The sequence below is a fragment of the Patiria miniata genome, unplaced genomic scaffold, assembly GCF_015706575.1.
Source record: "Patiria miniata isolate m_02_andy unplaced genomic scaffold, ASM1570657v1 HiC_scaffold_9, whole genome shotgun sequence".
NCBI classification, from domain to species: domain Eukaryota; kingdom Metazoa; phylum Echinodermata; class Asteroidea; order Valvatida; family Asterinidae; genus Patiria; species Patiria miniata.
Window position 1 is genome coordinate 6,240,579 of NW_024037076.1, and position 18,682 is coordinate 6,259,260.

Genomic DNA, 18,682 nt, shown 5'->3' on the forward strand with positions numbered 1-18,682 from the left:
AACCCTTCACACATCGATTGCAGTGCTGACAGAGACAAAGAAGACTGCAATTCCTGATGTCATGAAGGACAAATATGACACGTTTTGTTAAGCTCTTCACTGGTTATGGAAAAGTGCTATTAAATTTTATCAACTGCAGGGTACGTCATGTTTCATCGGTTTGCCGAAGTTCGATAAAAGACGCCCGCTGAAGGGTCAAAATCTGATGATATAAAGAGAAAGTTGTCTTGATAGTCGCCGAAACTGCCAGTTGGAAATAAGACAGTAAGGTCCAGACTTTTTTTGATAATTGTTTCGCAATGGATTTAGATTAACAGATGAAACTCTCAACTCTCAGAATGCTGGGAATATCCTTGTAAAACCAGAACTAATGTGTCTTTTAGAAAACAAAGGGAGAGTACACATTAAGAGATATACTGACGAAGAAAAGAAATTACGTTGAATGATAAAATAAACAGAGAGTAAACAAAAATAAAGAGAAAGCGCAACTAAATGGAATAAAATATATATATTTTTAAACAGGATTGCTCGGGCGAGCTTTGCTCGGGCGAGCAGGATTGCTCGTGGCATTTGTAGTCAAACCGCTGGAAAATAGCGATAACAGAAAGTGGGCTGGGATCTGATGGGAAGAGGCAAGGTGGAAAGAGCCATCGGCATCTACAGAATGTCGGAACACTATAGGGAAGGAAGGGTTCATACCCGGGAACAGAACCCCATGGATTACCCAAAAACTTCAGGGGGAAAGAGTACAAAACATAGATGTTGAGAAAGAAAGTCATTGAGAAATCATCCAATATAAAGCATTTGGTAATAAATGGAAACGGTTCAAAGAAAAAAGTCGGGAAATAAGTTAAAATTCCCGTGGTCTTGTCAGCCTCAGTTTTGATTAACAAAAACCGTTGATGGTCGAAATAGAGGGGGTTTTGTATTTGAAGAGGTTGTGAGCATGGAGAAATTTAGATGTGGGGGTGAATTTAGGAAACGTTGGATGGGTTTTGAAAAAGTAATTTTTTTGAGAAGTTGTCTCAAGAAGTCGACAGGCACTCAGGTGGTATCAGGAAGAGGTCAGCAAGGCTGTGAAAGGTTTGGGAAACGTCCAGTTGGTTAATGTTTGTTGTCCAAGACGTACTGCCGCAGCTGCATGGCCGATTTTCGTACTAGTGCGCCCTCTCTGACTGGGTTTTTGTTCGAAAGATTGCCATGTGAGGGAGCTCTACCGCGAAAGTCGCTAAACAACCTGCGCACAGGCGATGTTGTGAAGGCGATCTATTAACATCTAATCGATCACCAGCGCTGAACAACTTCCCACAAAAAAATGGTTGTTTTTTCTTTTGAAGTGCAGCCCCCTTGAGATGCATTTATTTTCTTTTGGGATAGGGCGTTTGGATAGTTAATCGCTGCAACAGATCCACTGTAGTTAACTTTGATCTTAGAGCAAGGATGGTTTGATGATTCCCCAACGGAATTCCAAGAAATTTGAGGACTTGGATTTTCAAGCAAATAGAGGCTCGTGGCTCCGTTCCAAGTTAACCGACCCGTTACTTTGAGGTGTGTGATAATGTAGACCTGCAGCACTATAGAGACCCTACTGTAATGGTAGCCTGGGCGTCACTAGACCAATATGAATGGGGCCCGGGTTCGGGGTCGGGAGGGAGGGGGAGCTGGACAGCATAATATTTGGGGCGCTGTTCAGGGTGCAGACCAGTAAATAGGCCCCAAATTGTCTACGCCGCCCATGCGTCAAATCACACTATAGAGTCAATTTTCTTAATTGAGCAATTTGTGCATGGATCCTGCACGAGAGGGTAATTTATAGAAATGAAGGGTTGCTAGATGTTAACCTGTCTTTGAACATCCCCCCGTACTTGTATTTATTATTATTATTTATTCGGCCAACAAATGAACAAAAGTACAGTGACAAAGCAGAAATATATCAAAAAGTAAACAAAATTGGAAATTGAAAAAGTATGACCAGACAAGACTGAAGGATGCGAGAAGAAATGGGTCGGGGGGAGGGTGGACAGTTTGGCAGGGGAAAGGAGATAGAGGGACAGAAAACAAGGACAATATAACATTCCAAGCCGGCCAGGGTAAACAAAAGTGTACTTAAACACTGTAGCCCTAAGGCCTGCCTACCCATTTCTGAGAATTTCTTGAATGAAATTGGATCCGAAAGTCGGGGGGGGGGGGTTGGCAATTGAGTGGAGGGATTTTTTTTTCTCAAAATGGCGGTGGGCTTCAAGGGTGATTGGAGGGGAAATGCACCCAAAATAAATTTGAAGTCAACCCCACAAAAAAAATATATTGAAAGAGGATACTAATCAAACTTAAGTTTGGCGTATGCTTTGATCACCTGTGAGAGTTGTGAGTATTAAATTCACGATTGTTTGAAGTTGCAGTATTCATTTTAAAGTCCCTATGGCAATTTATTTATTGGTCTACACCCTCAAAGCGGACGGATCTTGACCAACTTCGGTCAAAAAACAGGTGACGCTTAATCCCTTAATCTACGCCACAATCTAGTTCCACGTTCAATTTAACCGACTCACTTTTGCTTCCCAAAATTTCAGACCTTGCGTTGTAAACAGCTTTTTCAAACAGCTGGAATTCCCACCGTGACCTAAAACACTGATTTTGCACATAATGCGCGTAAAACACGAAAAGTGAACCACCGGCGACAATCGTTTTGTGGACCAGAAAAATAGCGCCCTCTTTCATCAGTACAACGACGCCTTGATGAAAGACTAACAAGACCAAATATTTGACTACGGCTGTCAGTTATGTGAAGTACAAGTGGCTTCGACCGTTTGCATTCGCGCATACATGCACGCGTAATTGTAAAAGCCGTAGCCAACAAAACTACTTTGGTATATGTAGTCACTAGCTTGCAACGCAAGTGCAGTGCACGTGTAGTGTTTCAGCACTGCTACTGCACATCATTGTCTAGTGTCTGTCATCGAGGAACAAAATTAGGTGCGTACTATTTAACAAGATTTAGTAGGCCTATCGATTTAGTAGGCCTTTTCCCAAAAAAAGAATTGTGTCTGGATTTTATTTACTGAGTAGTTTGGGAAACTCCCGCTTTAATAATATTGATTCGTTGTTTTCTGGTGTCAAGAGATATACTGGTTCCGGGAAACCAGCGCCCCCACTCTCTCAAAGAATGTAGAGGCGGGAGCAAGTCCAAAAAAAGAGCAAATTTTGAAGACTTTGAAAAAAAACACTTGACTTAGGCTACTTGGAGCTGGGGAAAAATTCTGCCAACCGGACACCACTTACCTGCCGCCAAACATCCAAATTTTCACCTTACCTTGTGATTTCAACCAAGAGGAATCCAGGAAAGAGTGGACATGCGAAAAAAAATTGGTAAAAATGTGTTTTTGGAGCACATTTTGCATGCACATGTAGTGCAGATCCGAGTTGAAGCAGCCGGTCAAAACTGATTGAAGTGTCTGGAACAGCGGTACGTTATACGCATGACATCGATAACCACGACGTCGCATGAGACGTCGCATGAGCCGGCCAATGATAGTGCAATACGTCATTATGAATATTTATTTTCTCATGAATATTTAGTTTATTTCAATGGATACTTCAAATACGTCCAAAGATTGATCATTGCAACAGCGATCGTGCGGCCTAGCGGTTAAGAGACTCGTGTATCAAGCAAGCGTCCGAGGTTCGAATCTCGATGAAGTGAGTGACTGATTGATAAATAGAAATTAAGGATAGGAGGGGGTGAGAGTAGAGGAGGGAAAGTGGAGGGAATAACCATAAAAGAGGTAACTTTTGGCGCTAGAAAATTAATTGAAAAAAGTGGTGTCCGGTTGGCAGAATTTTTCCTAAATTAGAGACAGGTAATGAAGTTGATGGAAATGTGATTATGTAGCACCTTTATTATAAGGGCTCCATGCTGCGACGCATTTAGCAGCCACTGCAAACACCGGGGCAAACCCCTTCTCTAGTCTTAGCGGTAAGATACTGGGTTCTTTAACGTGCATTACACAACACACAGAACCTACGGCTTTACGTCCCATCCGATGGACAAATGGAAAGAATGTTGCAACCTAACGCTGCTTTTTTCTTCATATATCATCTCAATGAAGGTCAGTCGTTGCAGAAATGATGATAAGCCATGAATCTGGGACTGAGAAACATTTCCAATTTTGTTAGGAAATACTTAGAAAATTGTCTTGACTCTCCATAGACTTTGTACACAACCGCTGAAGTAGCGTCAGGTTGCAACATTCTTTCCGGACGAAACAATAATGGTCAAGCACAAGCACCATGTTCCCCGTCAGGATTCAAACTTGTGTACCACGGCACACGAGTCGAACACCCTAACCATTGGACCACATACATGACATATGGGGAGAAAAACTTTTTTTTCGCCATGGTTATCGTTATGGCAGCCGTCACGCTAGCTTGAGAAACTCCAGCTCCAATGCTCATCGGGAATTCAACATTTTGACCTGGAGGTCAATCTACTTTGTAGCCAGCAGTCAAAAAATGGCGGAGGCCGTGAAATTTGGCCTCAACACAGTTGCAGAAATGATCTTCTTTTTTTTCATATGTTTAGTCAGTTTTGTTCTGTTTCAAGTCAATCCTTTGCTTTGTGAATCATTCACAAAGCAAAGGATCTTGAGAGAATGATCAGACTGGACCTATTTCCCACACCGGTATTTACGGACTTGAACGGGAAATTTCTCTTTTTTACCGGATCCCAAGGTGGCATATTTGACATGTTGGTTTCGGTGGGCGATGAGTGCATGATGATTGGATGGCACTCGAATGAAAAGTTCTCTCTAGGACTCACTCAACTATCGCCAGTCCATGACCGAATGTTAAAAAAAGGCGATTTGTAGAGTCCTAGTTGCTCAGAATACATTGTACAGTACTTGTATAAACTTCATCAGTTGTTGATTCGCAGAACGTATAGAATGGCGAGTAGTGAAGACAAAAAGATGGAACAAGTAAAGAAGGAATCTCACAGTAAGACGTCACCAACTACAACACCAGCAAGCAGTGCCAATGCCCCAACTACAGCCATCTCCAATCTGCCAAAGGTATCAATATATCAGTGTCAAGTTTTTGTAAAAAAACAAATCGGTATTCCAACTACGCATGTGTATAACAAGATTCGACAATATTTACTGCCGGGATAAACGTGGCAGATAAATGCACACAAGACTATGGGGGATGTGGTAACCAAATCTGCATTCTGCAAATTTGCATGCAATCTCCTGATTGGCCTAGAGCGAGTTTCATGGCATCAACTATTTTGACAATCAAAAAGACTAATCAATGACTGAAAAAAAGTGCGCTACACGATTGAAAAGTGTTTCAATCGGGGGTCTGTGTGCACAAGCTTATGGGTGTGCATGTTGTGTGTATTGTTCCCACGTCTATAGAATCAGGTTCAAACATTTCGGGAAGAAGTAGTTTGGAAAAGTGCAGGTAACTTTTCAACTAATTTCATTTCTTTTGGTGGAATTATTCAGTTATCGCTCAAAATCAAGCAGAATCTGTGGGTAAGGCATTATAAAACAAATATGGACTGCTTTAACCAGTTAATGCCAAAGGACTTGTAAACACGATCTGGCAATGAATATTCGCATTTCTGAAGCCTGTGTGTTCCCTCATGTTTATATGAGTTGTTTTGTTTCTGTGTTTTGTTTTAGAAGCCTAACTACTCACTGAAATTCACTCTTGCTGGTCACACAAAGGCAGTGTCTTCAGTGAAATTCAGCCCTAATGGTGAATGGTTAGCCAGCTCTTGTAAGTATAAAACTTGACATGTACACAATATCAGTTCTTTATTTCCTTTCATGACAGTAACCCTGACCTTTTATTTTCATGGATAATAAAGTGATTTTAAGCATGTTAAGAGTCATTTAGTGTAAATAAAAAATAGATTTTGTGAATATTTTGTTGTATGAAAGGTCTTGGGGAGTATATCAGGCATGATAGTTTGCCTATTTTAACCCTAACCTTCCCAAATCCTCCAAAAGTCGTCATTACAAAATGGAGGATTTTAGATTGAGGACCTTTGAAAATCAGGATTAACCCTAATTCCCTAGGCCTTTTTGCTAGGATGTCGCCTCAATTCTGCAAAATCCTCCAATTGGCCTCATGGAAAAATAGCATATAGCCTTAATCCTGCAAATTCCTCCATTATTTCCTGAATATGGTCCGTGGACGGGTGACCACTGCCTGAATCCTGCAAAATCCTGCGGCAGTGACTGTCAATATGTTGAGGCTTGGCCAGTGACATCCTGGAGCAGTACGGAGGATTTCAAGCATAATCCAGGCCTAGATTTGTGCATTGCTGAGCAAAAACAACTCAAGGTCCGGCCCAAGACCTTGACAAAATGCATCCTACGAAATCAGTAACGCACTTTTGCCATGTAACCTCAATCCTCCAAATTCCTCCACTTTGGCAAAGGAGATTTTGAAGGATTTAGGGCGGTTAGGGTTAAGGGAATAAGAGGATTTTGCGTCTGGATGATAACAGAGGATCCAGGTCATCAGGTCCAATCTGATACTGGATGAATTTGGAAGATTGAGGCTCTGGCTGGTTTTGCCAAAAAAACGATTATGGAGGATTCAGGCTGTCACTTGTTACTCCAACTGTTTAGGGCCTTGGCATTGCCAATCCACAATACAGGATGACAACGGAGGATTTCAATAAGTTACACAGGCTAATGAACTCATGAGAGCACTGAAATCCGATTATGTGATAACATGCCAGCAAACCCAGTGGAGGATTTCGAAGGATCCAGGCAGAGGCCTCCAGCAACAAACAGTGGATGAATTTGAAGGATTCAGGTGCTTAGAGTTGTTAACTCCATTCCATTAGAGGATATTGGAGGATTCAGGCTTCTGGGCATGAGAGGTTGGGGAGTTATAGGGATAGAACTTTTTTCTCCCTAGCATTTCCTATTATTTCTTCCATTTTCAGCATTCTGCGCTGTATACATCACACTTTTGGGGTCTGCAGGACACTAAATTTTCCTGGGGGACAAATATCATGTCTGATGTAACCAAGAGACAAACGTACATAGATGTATGCAACTAGTATGTGCAACAACAAAAACGCAAAAGTATTATTTGAGTGTCATTTTTTTTCTGTGTGCAATTTTTTTCCAGCTGCGGATAAGTTAATCAAAATATGGGGAGCATATGATGGGAAATTTGAGAAGACAGTGTCCGGCCACAAACTGGTAAGATTCATTCATCAGTAAATTTGAAATGCATATTTGAAGAAGTTGTGTATTTTTGCAATGTCCTCTTACTTAGGAAGTCAGAATATTGTGAAAAAAACATACATGTAAGACTGCAATTTCAAAACTGTCTTTTGTTAACCCCGTTAAATTTTCATTAGATTGTCCCAATATGGGGATACTTGTGTTAAAAGTCTTACAGTTTTTATCTATTTTTTTCTTGGAAACTTACGACTTCCGATTTTATAGATTTTTCAGTAAAAACTTAGTGCAGTGAACTGGCTGTAACTTTATTCATGTACATGAAGTTCATGCAGTGCGTGATTACAAAATTATTGTTGATTATGGTTTTATTTCAATATATGTCGTATTTATGATCGTTTATAGGGAATTTCAGACGTTGCATGGTCAAGTGACTCCCGTCTGCTAGTTTCAGCGTCCGATGATAAGACCCTTAAAGTCTGGGACTTCAGCACTGTGAGTTTACTTTGTGGACTTAATGAAGAATTGATAGATGTTGACAAAGTATTTACAGGTATTTAGATGTTGACAGAGTGATTTTTTCCAACTTTCACTCGGGAGGTAACACACTGAGTATACAGTGTTTATACGTCGGCGAAGGGCAAAACCTAATTTGATTTACATCATCCCGATGCAAAAAGTCCATCTTATGAATGGTTAATGCGGTACCCGCTGCTATGTACATCAGATTTGAACCAGCCAACCAATCCCGTTAGCTCGGTGGTCGAGTGGTAAGACATCTGCACTAGAAAGCAGGAGGTCGTGGGTTCGAGTCCCACCCGAGTGATTTTTTCCAACTTTCACTCGGGAGGTAACACACTGAGTATACAGTGTTTATACGACGGCGAAGGACAAAACCTAATTTGATTTATTTACATGCAATTGTACAATTTAAAAAGTCATTACTATATTTGGAACAAAAACTGCTCAGACAATAGGACCGGTAATACTAGTAGTTGTCAACTACTGTCGACCTCTAAAAAACTCCTCTGGAGCACAAGTAAATACTTTAACAAATGATCAGTTGATTGATTTTGACTGCTGGGATGGCTTTGTTGTAGCTGCCCGCCAGAGATGAAGGGTAGAGGTTAATTTGCTTACTGCCGTTCGTGGCCATGAATATTTGTATTTTAATGTTGTGAGTGAATTCATGAATCACATTCTAGATTCACGTTAAATTTATTGATGAAATATGATTGTCTTTATCAGGGAAAGTGTTTGAAGACATTGAAAGGTCACAGTAACTATGTGTTCTGCTGCAACTTCAATCCACAGTCCAACCTGATCGTTTCTGGCTCGGTAAGTCAAACATTGCAAACCTGAATACACATGGTATAATAAATACTTTCTTATAGAACTAAAGCTTGTACGTCATTGAAAAAAACAACCTCTTAAGCTTCAGTCATCTTTACTTTACGAGGAACTGGACCAAGTCCATCAAAATCCACCAATCAGTGTGCTTCCAATGCGAAACTATACAATGATATAATGGAATCCACCACTGACGCACTGGTTGGCATTCATGGACTTGCTACACATGGCTTTTATCACAATAGCAGTACAGGAAGCTTGGCAAAATCAATCGGATATGCCTAGCACTGCTTCAGGCCATTAGGCCCGAGTCCATCATACTCCATCAATATTTATTGGTCCTTCTGGACCAAGTCCCTGAAAATCCATCAAAATGGGGGGATTGATTTTGATGGAGTTGGGATGGACAGGGTTAAACAAAAAATGGATGAGCGGGGATTATTTTTCCAAAATGTATCTTTGAAGGGGAAAATATGAAAAAAGGGAAAAAGTAAAAAAGTGAACCAACTTGAAAAGGACAGAACATCTATCAAAAATTAATTGAAAATACTGAAAATCCCTTAAAAGTAATTCAACACAGAAAACACTTAAAGTAGGTTTGTAAAATGGCAAATAGTAGACTCATAGTTGTAATGATATGAAGCCCATTATTGATGTTCTTGTTTATTTGATTTAGTTTGATGAAAGTGTACGAATCTGGGATGTTAAGACCGGGAAATGTCTCAAGACTCTGCCAGCTCATTCAGACCCTGTGTCGGCGGTAAGTTCTTTTTCTACTTTGAAATTGAATCACTCATTGCGGTTGCAAATGCTGCAGCCGAACCATCAAAGCGAAAGAAAATTCACCGCACCATTGTTCTGTTTGGTATATTTCAGCAATGCTTGCTTAGTTACCACGCATATTTCTATTTGCTTAACCAAAATTGTAAACACTTGCACCATTAATTCATCAAAGTGTTCCTATTAATAAAAGGAAAAGATAATTTAAGACCGATAATTTTGACAAAAAACGAAGGGCCATTCAATCTACATGAACTGAGTGTCGCGCGACACTGTATCAGTATACGTGAACTAAGTGATCAGCTGCCACTTCTACCACATGTTCAAAAATCATGCTTGTTTTACCCGTGACTTTAACTGAAACAGAAAAATCAATGCATTCGCATAAAAATCAAGTTCTTATGAAATAACTTGATGAAATGTTCAGTTTTTAATGGAATCAAACCTCGTACTGTAAGGCTGGCTCATTAACCCTACCTTTAAAGTACTATTTTGGGTGTTTTTTTTATCAAAGATTCCTCCCTGATTCATTGATGACAATGTTGATATCTCTACTGAATTAGAAGTTGACTAGTGTAATTAGAAGTTGACTAGTGTGTGGTTTGTTTTTAAATTGATTGCAGGTTGATTTCAATCGTGATGGGTCCCTTATTGTGTCAAGCAGTTACGATGGGCTCTGGTAAGTGTTACCTCAGTATTTTTTGTATCCATTACAAGATTGTACATTGAGATGATGACTTAGAAAAAATTATTTGGCTTGACTTTTTTTTTTCATTTCAATTCAAGAAGACATTTATTCCATACTCCATTTTGGAAATACATCGATAATTAAAGAAAATTAGTACATAGGAAAATAACAGAATCACTATATATCGAACATATAATAAACAAAAATAATGAACACTTGGAACTAATAATAAGATAAGAATTATGATGTATGTACAAGAGAAAAAAGAGCATGAGGCTGTTTAAGTAAGCCGAGGCTTGTGAGAAAATAGCCCGTACAGACAAAAAAAACAATACCAACAACTACAAACAAGACAAGGACGGGACAGACAGGACAGAAAAGACATGACTAAAGCTGACGGCGAAATAATACAAAGAAGGAATGTAATATCTGATGACAACTAAAAACTTACAGCAGGACTGAACATTCTTATCAGAACAAAAAACTACTTAGCAAAGTTGATAATAAGCAGGACAAGTTCTTTTCAGAACTAATATCTTCTAAGCAGTAGTTATTACCACATGGTGTTACCGCAAACCGAAACGATACCGATACCCACCATGCAAAGCCTCAAATCTTATAACTAAAAACTTAAATAAATAAGGAGAGAAATACAGCTATGTTACATAATGGGAGAGGAGGACTCTTTTTATATAAGAAGTCTCAAATTGACCCATGGACGGCTCTGTTGTTACGTCATCGGGGATGGCATTCCATAAACGAGGACCGTAAAAGAGAAGGGTGTTAATACTTACATGGTGCGGCTGAAGGGAAGAAACAGATTATTACGGGATCTGGTTGAGTAATCATGCAACAAACACATATGCGTCTCCAGTGCCATTCCAAATAAAATTGAAAAGTGGTTTAAGAAAGCCAGGATTTGTGTTATTTCGTTTGTCATTGGTTAAAGGTTTTTATGAATTGTGCAAACTGTGTAGTTAAAAATTGGGAGTGATTTTTTTTTTAAATTGCCGTGAAAACAAGGCTGCATGCTGTGCACACCTTTAAAATTGCTCTCCCCTTGCCGTTTTCGAGATTCACTTGGAAAATGCATGATTTTTAAATTGCTATTTTCCTTGCAATATAAAAGTTATCTACTGTTGAATACGGCATCGAATAAAAATTGCAAATTATTTGCAGCCTGACAATATTTCAGTTCTTGCAGGTTAAACTAGTTCCTGCCGCCCTATCAGAATCCATACTGATAGAGCAGATCTGTCCGTTCACAAAAAACCCAAAATGAAATCCCTGTTTCAGAGGGTTACAGAAGTCCAGAACAGAAAAAAGGCATCAGGGAAAAATGAATTTGTTCAAGAGCACGGAGAGAGCAACTTTAATACTACAATTATATATTATCAATAACATTTTTTTGCACTGTCAACTGTGTTGCGTTACACTTTTTTGAAATTATTTTAAGAGGTTAATAGTCATGCGCCACAACCTTTTTATTCTTATTACAATAATTATCTGTTGTTTGTAGTCGAATCTGGGATACAGCATCAGGCCAGTGTTTGAAGACATTAATTGGTAAGTTCTTTATAGACTATTGTGCTTGCTGGTACTTTGTGAATGGAGACATGTGCTCTCATAGAAGCATGACCTGCATTGCCTCTTGTTTTACATGTGCCGCTTGTTTTACATGTGTGTAATAGACCAAGTGTGGCTGGGAAAAAAAGGTCTCCGTGCAAGAAAAATTAGTACTTTCGAAAGCTCTTGTGGGAGGAACACACACTGCATGCATGAACTTGTTCTTGAACTAAGTAGGCACGGCTTGTTTTATTTTTATTATGCACAAGCCAGTCTTTTTTGTGAACGTCAGGCACCAACATTAATTCCGTCCAACATCCATTCCATAGGTCTCCCCCAACTCTCCCTATGTAACCATTGAGGGGGTACTTGTGCACGGAATCCATCAGTGAGAAGAGATCCAGTATGTGTGCAATAATGTCAGTCTTTTCTGAATGTTTTGTAGACGATGACAATCCTCCTGTATCGTTCGTCAAGTTTTCACCCAACGGCAAGTACATACTGGCGGCAACATTAGACAAGTAAGTTAAAACCACATGAGGGGGTCATTTCACAAAAATTTCAATTAATCTTAACCCTTAAAAATCAATTGTATTTCCGAAACAATTAATCTGTAGTAAAAGGGTCTATGAAATTAGTCAGGCAAGAGTGGACATGGGTACTCGGAGAGTACACAGACTGATCAGTCCTTAGCAACACTAAAATTCAGCAAACGTTCATGGACATTTCACAGACTTTTTACTGAAGTTTGCCTTATAGACCATTATCATGTCGCGGCCATCTTGATTTTGTCCCATTCAAATCAACGTAACCAAAGCGAGGCTGGAAGGAAAAATAGTCTGGTTCCTTTTTGCACAAAAACATTTATCATTCAGTATTGTTATTGGTTACAGGGAACATGACTGAAATGGTGGCAGCATGATAAAGGTTTATTGAATTTGAAAGGTAGCAACAATCTCTGAAGTAACTAGTACTTTTGCTATATCGTGTGCTTGGATACTGTAATTTCATTGGTCTAGAACGGCCACGTGTCTGGTCTATAAAAATGCATGTCACAGACGGAGAGATCAGTGATATCGCACTGCGTTCATTGTACGCATTGCGCGCGCGTATGGAACCTGCTGGCACGCTAGCCTCGCCTCAGGAGCTATGCGCCCCTCGGGTGTTAAAAACATCATATCCCACATCAACAGCAGTCAACAATTGTTAAATTTACTCCTGGTTCACATAAGATGGGAGATTTAAATAGTATTGTCACTTGTGAGTCGAGCAGTGCTATCATATAGGATTACCCCATAATGCCAACGAATGGGTTAAATCTGGCCCAACTTCCAGTGAATAGCTATTCTGAATCAATTGAAAGGAATTTTGTGGACTCTGGGACCAGCTTTACTCAGCATGCATTGTCCTGTTGCTTATTTTACCCTCTGGAATAAAAAAAACTTTTATTTTTTACTTTTCATTTATTGCCAGCACATTAAAGCTGTGGGACTACAGCAAGGGCAAATGTTTGAAGACTTACACCGGACACAAAAACGAAAAGTACTGCATATTTGCCAATTTCTCTGTGACGGGAGGCAAGGTAGGTTGTTCATAAGATGGAATTTGCATTGGGGAATTGTAAATTCAATATTTATTTCCTGCTTTGTCACGCAGAGTTGCAAATGCCCATCCTTGGCAAGTTGCGATGGCCCAATCTCAGCAGCTTGCTAGCCCAATTATAGAAATGGCCTGTCATATTAAAGGGAAAATACAACATTTGCAAACGTCAAAAAATAAAGCTACCAAATCATTCTGAAATACCTAGCTGGACTGTTAGTGAATGACAGTGTAAAGCATCCTGTAAAATCATGGCACCTGGTATACTGTCATTTTCAAGAAAAGTGGTATTTTTGTATCAATTTCCAACGCTGATCGGCCGATCAGCGTTGGAAAAAACTGGCTTTTTTTCAAATACTGGCCCCAGTTGACCATCGCACTTGTTTGCAATCGATTACACACCTATGAACGGGTACAAGCCAGCTAGACTGGTTCCCTGACCTTACAATTCCCCAATATATGTAAACTGCTCTGTTTCTTCTTAAATGGAGTCAGGGAACCAGACTACAGGAAAATGATTGGTTTTCTTGGTTTTTATAGCATTTTCGAACCCAAAACCTCAAAAAAGTCAGTGTAACTATATTTGCTATATATTTCCAACCCCCCAATTCCAACCATTTCTGAAAATTACAGCAAAAGCAAATGATGTATATTACCTTTAAACTTGGCACGGTTTGACTGCTATTAGAAGCATAGAACTCCTAAGCAATACTAGGCATATTCGTTGAAGCTGTAGGGGCCCAACAAGCTACGATATAACCAACACTATTTGAATGTTACGATCTGTTTTGAACTTGAACAGTGGATAGTGTCTGGATCAGAGGACAACATGGTTTACATTTGGAACCTTCAAACCAAAGAGATTGTACAGAAACTACAAGGCCACACAGGTAAGTGACATGTGAATATAGGAGCAAAGGAATTGAATTCATCAAATATAATGGGCAATTCTGTCTGCGACAGAGTTTTTAAGAACTCGGTGAATAAACCTGAAAATATATTTTTCAAATCTTATACATCCGTCATCTGGTAATGGTCGAGGAGATTACAGACTAGGAGTTTTGGATCATTTTTCCGAGTCATTAATTATATATGGTTCATTGGCTCTGTCACAGACATTACCCCGAACCCCTAGTACTTCCTCAGGACTACCCTGCTAAATCCAACAGAGTCCAACCAGAGTTTCCTGCTCAATCCACTGTGCCTTATTTTCAGTTGTCTGCTGAATCCTACGGGGTTCAACTTGGCATTATAATGTGGTTCAGTTTGCCTGCTGAATCCAACATTTTGCACGAGGAATGTACACAAGGGGTTTACTGCTCAATCCAACAGGCTCCATCGGGTATGTGACATAGTTGGATCCTGTTGGATTCAGCAGGGTTAGGAACTGCTGGAGCTGCACTATTGGTCTCCGCATACTCATGTTCCCCGGGTACCTTGAATTGACCCTGGGCACAGAGTAGAAAGTGTACCCGGGGCGTGCATGTGTCACTGCGGACCCGTTCGCGTGTCAACGCGCACCCATATGCGCAACATAGATTTGCATAGGGCACATTGACACGCGACTATAGGCTATTTCACAGTAGACAACAACTTTGTTGTGTGCTCATTAGATTACAAGTGCATCAACTGATGTTGGCACTGAAGCAAAGGTTTGTGAATGATGAAAAGCCACTCCGGAAATTTTTTATTAAGAGTTCAATTTTCTTGTTATCTTTTCTGCAGATGTGGTGCTATGCACAGCATGTCACCCGACCGAGAATCTGATTGCTTCTGCTGCTCTTGAAAACGATAAAACCATCAAAATATGGCGCTCAGACTGTTGATGCTTGTGAAGGTTCAAGCAGATCTGGACCGATGTGCTTATGGGTGATCTTGGGTTGTGATGAAGTACATGTATCTATCAATAGATTGATCGAGGCGCCAAGTTCATGACGCTGCTTTAAACAGTAAACTTTCTGTGTTTATTCCATCATTCATGTTCAGTATCATGAATTCTATTAGAGTGCCAGCCTGGTACATGGTGGCTGCTTGGGCACCATGTGGGAAGCAAACACTGTTGTCCCCAATCCGCTTTCTTAATCACAAATACTTTTTTTTAAATTTCGGAACGTAATCTTAAGGATTAATACATAAACACAATTCATAAATACCTAAGATAGTTTACCCATTCCTACTGGTCAAGAGCCGTCATGTGGCCAGTTTTAAACGGTTGATAAAGACCGGCTGGCCGGTCTTAAACACTTTTCCAGTGTCACATGAAATTTGGACTCCTATGAAATCTGGTGCCTTTTACCGTTTCATTGGTTGAACGTTCACAATTCTCACGTAGGCATGCACAATACTACCAGTGAGTCAGTATTTCATAGTCCTATGTATTTCGTAGTCCGGGTAATTATTAGCATCCAGAGTCCAACCTTCTGAAACAGAGTGTTAAAAACGGGCCAAGCACACATTCCCTTAGTAATATTGTACTCGTCAAGCAACGGTTTAAATCTTTGGCTCTTGTATTAAATTGTATTGCACTGTATTTATTCCTCCATTAATCAGCAAGGTCCCAGACTGCCAGGACGGTTTGGGGCGGTATGAGGAGTATCAGGCAGGGCGGTTTGGGGCAGTACAATGGCTAAAGGGTTCAACTTCAATCACTGTTTCCATCAAATACATGCGTTTGAAAATGAAGTGGATTTGATTTCGTTTATGGCATTGTCATAATTAACTCAGTTGGAATTTACGTATGTTTATAATGATCGTCCTTTTTGTATGAAATGTGTACATATGTATCTAGAAACACAGAACGAGACCAGAGTGAATTGTTGTTTTTACTCTTTCCTCGTTTTGTTCTTTCTTTTTTTTGGGGGGGGGGCATGGTAGAAATTGAACATTTACTATAACTGGCCTGCCAATTTTCACATGACCTTTTGACCTTGTCCAGGGCCATGGGATGGTTTTACATCTTGTAACTTGTACTTGACTATTTACTGCCAAGATGCTCGTTTGTACTTATCTCTGTTAGGGCCGCATTACACTTTAGGTAGTATCAGGATTCTGTGCGGGTAAACAAATAGAATGTGCTTGTTTCAATCACAGTATTTCTGTATAAAGATCAGTGGTAGAGCGATAAACCTCTGCGCTTAAAAATGTAAGTGATTCTTCCAAATATTCCATGTGAAAAATATGCATTCTGGCCAATTGACACACAAGTGGCCATGACGTCACCTTGTGAACCTTTCAGTTAGCACCTGTACTACATTGTATTACATTGTGTTTATGCGGTTTTGGAGGCTACATGAAGTAATAGGCAGGGCAGTTTCAGGTACTACAGTGACTTACCCTAACTCCCTAGGCCCTTTTTGCGAGGAACCATCCTCAGTTGTCCAAATCCTCCAAAATTGTGCACTTATGTTCAAATGAAGGATACCCAGTGTCTCAATCCTTCAAAATCGTCAAGACCATCCTGCCTCAAAAAATGCATTCATCCTCAATCCCTCAAAATTCTCCTCCTTTTAAAACACCATTCATCCTCAATCCTCCAAAATCCTCCAAAACCGCCATGAGGATTTTGGAGGATTGAGGTGGGTTAGATGGTGCATTTTCCACCCAACATTTCCTACTTTGCGATACGCTGCTTGTCCCATCTCCTTTCCTTTTATTGAACTTCTGTGTGAATTGGCTCCCCATTACCTTGCAATTCATACAAATTGTGACTGTCTAAACATTTACTAAGTGTGGTAAAGACTACTGCAATGATTCAATGGGCCCTACAAAGTAACTTTGTGAAGTTAGGATTTTTCTCGCCGGGATTATTTTGACATCAACCGGACCAGGCGCGGGATTGTTTTTTACGAGCCTCGATGCCAGACGAGCTCAGGCCGTCATCTGCGGGTAGCACACCCTGATATTTCTGCCCTTGCTCATTGCGAGCTGGTCGCAGACAGATATTTCCAGCCTCGCTCGTTGCATGTTTATCCGTCATCCATTCCGAATACCGCAAAACCTTTGCGTGTATACACGTCATCCGACGTGAAATGTAACTTTGTCAACAAGCACTGAGCATATTATGCGTTGATATAGGATCCACTGTTAAAGGAAAAAAGTTACACTCGAATGTTACTATTATAAGTTGAGCCATTATTATGGTCTCTTCACTGTAAATATCAGTATTGTACAATGAATATGAGTTAATGGTATTATTTAGTTTGAAGTACAGATAGCTCATTTTTTTAAGTTTAAACTGTCATCGTGAATTGTGTGTTTTTTTTAAACATTGCTGTACATATGTTTCTTCTTGAATTCTGTGACTTTCTCGTGTTGTTCAGTCATCAGACTGGCAGTGGCTAGGGCTGTGCAGGGTATGCATACCAAATATTCGAATATTTGAATATTCGATGATCAAACGAATATCCGAATAGCATTTTTCAATTCCGGTATTAGAAAAATGTGAGCGGTCTTGAGATGATGAATGCATCTACAGTGTTGCATTATAAGTTGCAAGTTTTAGTGTTTGCAAAATGCCACACTTCTGTTGAAAGCCACTTTCGCACTTGGGTTTGAGAGCTTTCGTGAGGAATATTAGCTCAAATTCCTTCTTTAAAGTTGATCAATTATCAGCCATTCTGCTACCTGTTCTTTGTATTTAACACCCCCAAAAAAGAAAGGCCACACTCATTGGAGAGGTAATAATTTAGAATCTGATTGTCTTATGATGACTTCATTTATATGGACCTTTAGGGAATGTTGTTAGCTACATTTTGATACCCCGTTTGCTACCAAACACTGTAAATCGTCCAACAGTGACAACGGTTTATAAAAAATGATGCAGTTTGAAAAGTTGCAAATATAAAGAGTACGCCAGTGGACATTGCTGCGTGACAATGTTACACTACCCGAAAAGAACGGCAGGGAATACCAATCACACAGTGCTTGCATGCACATCACACAGTGCTTGCATCCACAGGAGCACGCTAATTGAATTACCCGCGCTTTGTGCAGGCACTGTGCAATCAAAAGGGGCCATTACGGGCATGTGTGGTTTACGCTTAACAATTTCTCCTCCCGTAATCTTTAAATTTGCAACTTTTCAAACTGCATCATTTTTCATAAACCATGGTCAATCTCGGACGATTAACAGTCTTTGGTAGCAAACGGGGTATCAAAATGTAGCTAACAAAATTCCCCAAAGTCTATATAAATGACGTCATCATGATAGGATCAGATTTGAAATAATGACCCCTCCAATGAGTGTGGACTTTCACTTTGTCAGTTTTCGACAAGAGCACACGCAAATCCTGATGGGCTGGTGTATGTAAATTTAATCAGCACATTTTGCATTTTTGAATATTCTAGTAAGTCCAAGTTAGAATAATCAAATACTGAATTAATCAAACATGCACAGCCCTAGCAGTCCTTGCTTCATCCAACAATAATTGATGATTTGTTTAAGTTGTAAAATCTACATGCCATGGATTTTGAAGGGGTTGTAAATAAATCTGAC

General features: G+C 39.9%; 1 protein-coding gene across 1 annotated transcript; it reads left to right on the top strand.

Moving 5' to 3' along the window:
* Positions 1 to 2,840: 2,840 nt before the first annotated feature.
* LOC119719933 (WD repeat-containing protein 5) lies at positions 2,841 to 17,832 on the top strand. Its single transcript, XM_038189416.1, has 13 exons — positions 2,841 to 2,973; positions 4,931 to 5,066; positions 5,682 to 5,778; positions 7,150 to 7,223; positions 7,611 to 7,700; positions 8,454 to 8,543; positions 9,232 to 9,315; positions 9,959 to 10,014; positions 11,543 to 11,589; positions 12,035 to 12,110; positions 13,063 to 13,171; positions 13,991 to 14,078; positions 14,914 to 17,832. Exons 2-13 carry the CDS (start codon positions 4,941 to 4,943, stop codon positions 15,012 to 15,014), a joined length of 1,038 nt encoding a protein of 345 aa, XP_038045344.1. The 5' UTR covers positions 2,841 to 2,973; positions 4,931 to 4,940; the 3' UTR covers positions 15,015 to 17,832.
* Positions 17,833 to 18,682: the final 850 nt, after the last annotated feature.